Raw genomic sequence first — 8,671 nt, forward strand, 5'->3', positions numbered from 1 at the left:
GACCTGCATCACTTCGGGCTTTCCTCCCACATTAAGCTGACACGCCGTGATATAACTTGAATACTGTTAAAAGAGGCGTTAAACCCAACTCACTCACTCACTCGTGCGTTTAACGAAATGGGTAATCTGCTTCAACCTGGGTTCCTCCCATATCAAAGTGATACGCCATGATATAATTTAAATACAGTAAACTACGTTTATAACGAACACGCTTATAACGAACTGACCGATATAACGATATATCATTTTTTAGTCCCGGCCATTTGTTGTAATTATGTTGTACATATGCTTATAACGAACTACGGTTATTACGAACTACAATTAGTGGTCCCTTTGAGTTCGTTATAACCCTAGTTTACTGTTTACTCACTATTTATTTCAAAAGGATTACAGGTGTATCTATATTTCACTTGCGATAATAAGTGATTTATGCATAATGATTTATTTATTTCCTTAACCGCCTCCGTGGTCCAGTCGATTGGGCGCCCGACTGGAGAGCGGAAGGTCGGAAGTTCGATCCCCTGGTCGCGTCATAACAAAGACGTAACAATATGGTACTTGTTGTTACCCTGGCCGGCGCTAGGTAGCTTGGGGCTAAAACAAGGACTGGTCAGCTCGGAGTCAGTACATTGTCTGAGTGGGATACTCATGATAAACTGCGGCATGGTATCTCAGTGGGCTAGCACTATAAAAACGGAACAGGTCCCGACTAGTTCGAGCTTTTTACATTTTTATACATGGCTGCTTGTACTAGCCCGGACTAGTGCCGATTTGTTAGTGCTAGCCCACTGAGATGCCATGCCGCATTTTATCATTAATACCCTACTCAGACAGAGTATACTGACTCCGAGCCGACCAGTCCTGGTTTTATCTCCTGTATGCCGAGCGCCAGGCAGGGTAACAAAAAGTACCACTTTTCAATGTATTTTATTATGACGCGGCCGGAGATCGAATCCCGGACCTTCCACTCTCAGTGCGGACGCTCTTCCACTAGTTCACGGAGGCGTATACGTAAGAGCAGTGACGTTGAACGCGACGTTAAACCAAGTATCTCGTCCCCTCACCTCAATATTAACAACACCTCTCATAATCACACTTCTCACACAGAAGTTCACTCCTCTATACACAAGACCCGTGAGGATTCCGGGGTAGAATAGGTCTTCAGCAACCCATGCTTGCCGTAAAAGGTGACTATGGTTTTCGTAAAAGGCGACTAACGGGATCGGGTGGTCAGGCTCGCTGACTTGGTTGATGCATGTCATCGATTCCAATTGCGTGGATCGATGCTCATGATATTAATCACTGGATTGTCTGGTCCAGACTCGATTATTTACAGACCGCCATCATATAGCTGGAATATTGCTGAGTGCGGCGTTAAACAACAAACCAACCAACCAACCTCTCTACACAAGAGGAAAGATAAAGCAAACAACGGCGAGAGACCGTGGACGTGAAACTGAATGCACAATATGAGAATGCAAATATAGTAAAAATAAAACACACAACTGGATTATTTTCGTCGGAATAATAAATGTAAGTTTATATAATGCAAATGTACAGTGATAATTTAATAAATGTATGATGATTATGTTTGGCAACAATGTTTGGCAACTGAATGCACAATATGAGAATGCAAATATAGTTAAAATAAAATACAAAACTGGATTATTTTCGTCGGAATAATAAATGTAAGTTTATAAAATGCAAATGTACAGTGATAATTTAATAAATGTATGATGCTTATGTTTGGCAACAATATATGTTGAAAAGATACGTATTGTTGCCATAATATCAGAATCAAATAAAGTGTTGAATGGTAACATATGGTTTGAACTGTGTTCAATGGGAAAATTGTTTATACAATGATACAGAAATTCTATGGCGATTCTACAGCATAAACATGGAACATGTTATAAATGTTAGATAAATATAGGTTGCCTTTTTAATGAAGTCGGAAAGGGTTATCTCTGGGGAATAAATATATGCCGAATGATTTGTGCTTTGTTTTCCGTACACATACCGAAAGATAGAGATGATTTCTTTGATAGGCACTTAGAAGTATAACAAAATCTACTCTACTGTATAAACAGTACCTGTAATATATACTTGTCAACCACACTCTGTCTATCACTTGCTTGATAACGGTGTTAGAAACTACACCGAAACGTCGCTCTTAATTGTAATAAAGAAGTTGTTCATCCATAAATTCTTATCCTTACTTAGATAGACATGATAATCGTTTCGACAGCAATATCTGTTGCCGTTTTAGACATATAAATTTGGGGCGTTTTGAACCGGTGCAGTTTTTGGACAACACCGTTATATTGTGCGGGTGCGGAAAAGAAGAGCGCGCTGTAACTATAAACAATACTGCGAGGAAACGATTCGTTAGGTAATGGAAGCCTATGCGCGTATATAACACAGTAACACTGGAAGTATGGCTAATCCACATTATACACTAGCAAACATACCTTGTCCTACACACAGGACACTGTACAAAGTTCCCCAGCGACTTCGTCGACATGACTGCGTTGAATACACTTCCGCTGACACTGATCTGAAACACAATAGCCTGGCCGTGTGACTGTCACATGACGACCTTGTGGTGTTTTAGGTGGACAAGGGCTCATCCGTTTCCCATTGTGTGGACTGAATTACATTGCAGAGTCATGCTGGTCGTCTCGCATGTTATTGAATAAAAGTAGGCGTCACACATACCTAGTTGTTGCTACTGTCGCTTCATTTTTAATGTACCATACCACTCAACATTTCATAGGGATAGTCGGAGAGTCCAGTCCAGGTTAGGTTTGTATGGGGGGGGGGGGGGGGGGGGGGGGTGAGAGAGTGTGTGTGTGTGTGTGTGTGTGTGTGTGATTGGTTGTTTCGAAATGTTGTACGAGTAGGATTCGATTTGGGCTGGATCTAGCGAAATAAACAAAAGAGAACATTGAAATATACAATAGTGAACATTTAATACACTGTTGTCTTTTATAGTCAGTAAAGTGTGTCTGAGTTGGATTTCCATGTTAAACTGCGGCATGGTATCTCAGTGGGCAAGGATTTTAAAAACAACAGGTTCGGACTAATTCGAGCCGGTGTTTGTCTGGTTGTTTGAGAATGTACGAATAGGATTCGACTTTGGCTGGACCTGACGTACGTTAAGTTTCATTTATAATAAACAAAAGTTAACATTTAAATACGTTGTTGTCTTATAATTACGATTTTAACAGTGCGAGCTGGCTGAGTATCCTATCAAGACGTGAGTAGTACTATTCACACTCATTTGAGTGAACTCAGTTTGTCGTCGTTTTGGGAGAGAATTTAACATATGGGACAGGCTCATATCACTAATCGGCACACAGTGTCCGTGCGAGCTGACCCACATCGCTCTGTTTGTATTTACACCCACTTTCAGCGACAGCTGTTGCTGCGAGACTGTTGTCCTTTATCTGACAGAACCGGGCAGTCGGGAAACAGACTTACCAGGACTGGGACGGGTAACTCGGGTACTCGGGTCGGGTGGGTCCTGAGTAGGACCCGGGTACCCACATGACTACCCGGACCCATGGTTAGTCACGTGATATATACTATAATGATATTAACAATGAAACTCAATGGTTACACTACAAGTATAGCCAATGTTCACATTTCTTTCTCACTATGCAAGCATTCGTTCTGACTTTTAAATGTTCGAGTAAGGATAAAGCGTCTATCAACTGCAGTGTATGCATGGTCAGATCGTTTTATACATGTATCTAAATAGTTTTTGCCAGGGCTGTGATAAAACAATTCCACTTCGGATATTTTGTACCCAACTCTTGAGACCTATAACGGGTATCCGGGGAGGGCCGGGTAATAGTGTGTCGAGTACCCGGGTAGTAAATTTGGACTCGTCCCAGCCTTAAGACTTACACAGGCTCTTCCCAAAGCGTAGTGAAGTTTTGCTTTATCTTATCATTGTACATATTCACATGTATTATACTTATTTACATATTACCTTATTTGTCCAGTATATACTAGTATATATTACCCCGTCCATTCATATATTTCGAATGCTTGTCGTAAGAGGCGACTGGCGGGATCGGGTGGTCAGGCTCGCTGACTTGGTTGATGCATGTCATCGATCCCAATGGCGTGGATCTATGCTCATGATGTCAATCACTGGATTGTCTGGTCCAGACTCGAATATTTACACAGCGCCGTCATATAGCTGGAATATTGCTGAGTTCGTCGTTACACACCCAAAAACAACAACATATATTTTGTTTTGAAAGCAAACACCGAAAGAGGAGTTAGGTCAAGAAACGTTTTTCTGCGGAAGTTTATAATTTGTGGGTTTATAAATCTTTTCAAATCTTCTCCTAACAGCCAAAAACCCGTGTTGCGTTTTCTCCACTCTGGGTCATTCTGAATATTAAGATAATTTAGACGTTATCTATTATTTGATCTTTCGGTAACCGGAGGAGTAAAGTGATATCCTATTCTGCAATATTATGTGTTCGTCATTGACGACGTCAATGTTCTCACAATTAAAACTAATTAAGCGACAGATTAATTGTTCAGATAATCACAAAACAAAATTGACCAATTAAGTTTAACATGCGTAATTGCAGCTTCATAAAAATTCCCATCCCAGCAACAGTGAGTGAGTGAGTTGGGTTAATGCCGCTTTTAACAGTATTACAGTTATATCGCGGCGTGTCAGCTTAATGTGGGAGGAAATCCCGAAGTGATGCAGGTCTCAAACGTTTACCACTTCGGTGAAACATACGAGCACGGTCAGGTGCTGACAAACCTAGAAACATAATCGAGGCGAACCGGGATTAAAACCCACAATCATAAATCTCTGGCGTGCCCAAGGGACGCAACTCTGCACAGCGAATCGCGGCGCCTTAGAAGACTGTGCCACCCGTGCCCCCCGTCCCAGCAACAAAATTACTGACAACATGAGTCCATCTCTTCCCCTCTATCCCCCAACCACTTCATATCCCCGCCCTGTCAAAGATGAACTTCTTCCCATTCAGTGTCTCAACACAATCACACACTTGTTCGACTCTGTAATACCTTTTGAGAGACCGCCTCCGTGGTCTAGTGGTAGACTTAGTAAGGGTGAGTGAGTGAGTGAGTTGGGTTAAACGCCGCTTTTAACAGTATTACAGTTATATCGCGGCGTGTCGGCTTAATGTGGGAGGAAAGCCCGAAGTGATGCAGGTCTCGGACGTTTACCACTTCGGTGAAACCCACGAGCACGGGTATGGTGCTGACAAACCTAGAAACATAATCGGGGCGAACCGGGATTCGAACCCACAATCATAGGTTTCTGGCGTGCCCAAGGGACGCAACTCTGCACAGCGAATCGCGGCGCCTTAGACGACTGGGCCACCCGTGCCCCCACTTAGTAAGGGACTAAAACAAGGAATAGTCGCCTCGGAGACCGTTGGCTGTGTGTGAGTAGAGAGTCTCTTTACTCTTTACGTCGAGGTACACGAATCTCTCTCTAGCAGTCTAGCAGTAATACCCAAAAATATCAATCAAATATAGCATAATAAATTCATAAAGTGTGTCTTATAGCGAACAAAAAACAAATACTTGCATGGTTCGTCAACAATCCCCTTCACAGAAGTACACTCGACCGGTGCCAAGTCTGTTTCACACAAGCAACGCGTGTATCTCGTGACAGAAAGGACCGCGCAGTGGCACGTGGTCCTGTGATTTGGTTGGTTGGTTTGTTGTTTAACGCCGCACTCAGCAATATTCCAGCTATATGACGGCGGTCTGTGTAAATAATCGAGTCTGAACAAGACGATCTCTCATTGTTGCCGAACGCGGCGTAAAACAACAAACCAAACAACCAACGAACCACGGCGGGGGACACCTTCACACATTGTACCCATGTCGGGAATCGAACCCGGGTCTTCGGCGGGACGAGCGAACGCTTTAACCACTAGGCTACCAGACCGCCCCAGTAGGTGTGATAGCAAAAGGTACTTTTCAAAACATTTGTAGTATAATCCTTTAGTGCTTGGTACGACTGTACTACGCCAAATTTGATACAATCGATCGTTCATTGTTCTCTCAACAGCTGCTGCAATCAAGTCTCTATTTTAATGTTGGGGTGAATGAAATACGGCTGTAGGACCACAATAGTTCAATATATCTTCCACGCAGCCAGGCCATTGGTATTTTGATGGATTTATAAAGCTATCAGCTATTAAATATAATTTGTGATAACTTCGGGGCTCACTTGGGCTATTTTATTTATGCCAAAAACAGTTATGATGTTCAATCTGTAATCCATGGGTATTGCACTGCACCTTTTATCTGTTCCATCTTACCCGAATGCAGTAAAACATTCTACACACCTATGATCACATCTAGATAATAACCCAATCGTTGATTAAATAATTAATTAATAACAAGAGAAAAGGACAAATGAGAACCACTGATTGCTATATACACAAGACGTCATCGTCCGAACACACACAGTGTAGGCAGAGAGTGAGTGAGTGAGTTGGGTTTAACGCCGCTTTTAACAGTATTCCAGTTATATCACGGCCTGTCAGCTTCATGTGTGAGGAAAGCCCGAAGTGATGCAGGTCTCAGACGTTTACCACTTCGGTGAAACCCACGAGCACGGTCAGGTGCTGACAAACCTAGAAACATAATCGGGGCGAACCGGGATTTGAACCCACAATCATAGGTTTCTGGTGTGCCCAAGGGACGCAACTCTGCACAGCGAATCGCGGCGCCTTAGACGACTGTGCCACCCGTGCCCCCTGTAGGCAGAGACAAAGGGCTGAAACCAATAATTATACCTTAAAGAGCAATACACTGAAGACCAGGGGTATGACGTCAACCACAGGTTGAGCACATGAAGACGCATTTACTTTGTCAGGCACTTCAGATTAACATATACTTTCAACCTTGTGTTTGGGCTTTTAAGTTAACAGAAATTTCCACGAAGCTCCTACTGAGGATATCATAGTTACGGCCTCGTAGGTGTAAAACGTCGTGAATTATGTAATAATGTATTTTACAATTAATTTGTGATATGTAAAAATCAAAAGTAATTATTTAAATCACCACTTGTACATCTCCAACTCGACTGGGGGCACGGGTGGCCCAGTCGTCTTAGGCGCCGCGAATCGCTATGATGAGTTGCGTCCCTTGGGCACGCAAGACAACTATGATTGTGGGTTCGAGTCCCCGTTCGCCACGATTATGTTTCTAGGTTTGTCAGCACTATACCCGTGCTCGTGGGTTTCACCGAAGTGGTAAACGTCTGAGACCTGCATCACTTCGGGCTCAGTCTGAGATCACTGAGCGCAGCGAGATGTAAATACACAGGTTGTTGTCTGTTTCACGATTAGTTATAAACTTGTGACATACAACTCAAACAGAATTATATCACGAGATGCGATGTTTACTAATAATACACCATCTACACTCAGTATACACTTTCCGTACCTGGTGACGTCAGGCGAAGTTCCAAACACAACTGATGACAAATTATTAATCTTCAAAAACAAACAAACATTTTTATCTTAAAATTGAAAGAAAAAACACGAAGACGTAAACGGCACACCACGTCACTGTCAGTGACACCGTCCTCCTTCACCGTCTACACAAACACTGCACTGACTTCACTGAGCGCCCTGGAACTTCAAGAAATCCACCAGATCCTGCTTTTTCCTGAATTTCGCAATTTTGGCCGCCGTCCGCCCGCTCCGGTTCCTGGCGTCGATGTTCAACACGTTCAGAGACAGGAGATACTTAATCGTCGCCAAGTCTCCTGACCGACAGGCGGTGTGAAGGACGTTGTTACCGCTGCCGTCCACCAGCGACAGATCGGCGCCTTTACTCACTAAAAACTTCACCATTTCTCCTTGGTTATACCGTGCTGCCCTCATCAACGGTGTGCTGTTCCACCTTCCTCTACAGTTGATGTCGAACACGTTCAGAGAAAGGTAAAACTTCGTGATCTCCACGGCTCCTACCTGACAGGACAATAAAAGGGTGTTTTCACCGTGCTTGTTCACCAGTAACACATCGGCGCCCCTTTGCACAAGGAGCTTCACCACGTATAGGTGTTTAACCATTGTTGCCGTCATTAGCGGTGTCATGTTCAATTTTTTCGCTCTGCAGTTGATGTCTTCCTTTCCCTCAGACAGGACCTTCCGTACTATCTTCATGTTCCCTCTCCTGCTAACGATATGGAGGAGTTTGCACTTTGCTGGCGAAGGAGTCGCTGTAACACAAAGTAAACTCTGTACACATCAAGACATCTTTGTCATACATCTTTGTTCACACCTCAAAGTGTTGATACCTGACACGATACATAAATCTAGACTAACATATAGTCTCTGAAATGAACATATCGTACAGAAAAAACAGTTGCTCAGTTATCTTAATAAAAATATAATAAAAAGGGAGCCCAGTGATTCTCTTCATACTGCAGTAATCTAGACTTGCCAAACATTATAGCCTTGCATGGGCTGTAGTTGATATATTTGTATCAGGGTCTGTAAGACAGACTAGATCAATTCCAACATGGCTGACAACGATAAAGGGGAATGGCGACATCTGGTTTATGTAATTAATGATTATGTATTTAATGTGTGCAATCTTTCTGTTACATCAAGTAGTTGTAACATTAGTCTGTGTATGGCTG

The 8,671-nt window shown here is 42.9% G+C and overlaps 2 protein-coding genes across 3 annotated transcripts in view; both read right to left on the minus strand.

The window, feature by feature from the left end:
• Positions 1-2,746, minus strand: part of LOC124138163 (indole-3-acetaldehyde oxidase-like) — a 37,074-nt gene extending 34,328 nt beyond the window's left edge. For both annotated transcript variants that reach the window (XM_048386249.1, XM_046504692.2), the window contains exon 1: positions 2,472-2,746. In XM_048386249.1, coding sequence (XP_048242206.1) covers positions 2,472-2,524 — 53 coding nt within the window. In that variant the 5' untranslated portion in view covers positions 2,525-2,746. The remainder of the gene's footprint in view (positions 1-2,471) is intronic.
• A 4,897-nt stretch (positions 2,747-7,643) lies between these two features.
• Positions 7,644-8,192, minus strand: LOC124138209 (histone-lysine N-methyltransferase EHMT2-like). Its single transcript, XM_048386549.1, has one exon. It carries the CDS (start codon positions 8,190-8,192, stop codon positions 7,644-7,646), a length of 549 nt encoding a protein of 182 aa, XP_048242506.1.
• Positions 8,193-8,671: the final 479 nt, after the last annotated feature.

This window comes from Haliotis rufescens, unplaced genomic scaffold, assembly GCF_023055435.1.
Source record: "Haliotis rufescens isolate VD_foot unplaced genomic scaffold, xgHalRufe1.0.p SCAF_6, whole genome shotgun sequence".
Classification (NCBI taxonomy): Eukaryota; Metazoa; Mollusca; class Gastropoda; order Lepetellida; family Haliotidae; genus Haliotis; species Haliotis rufescens.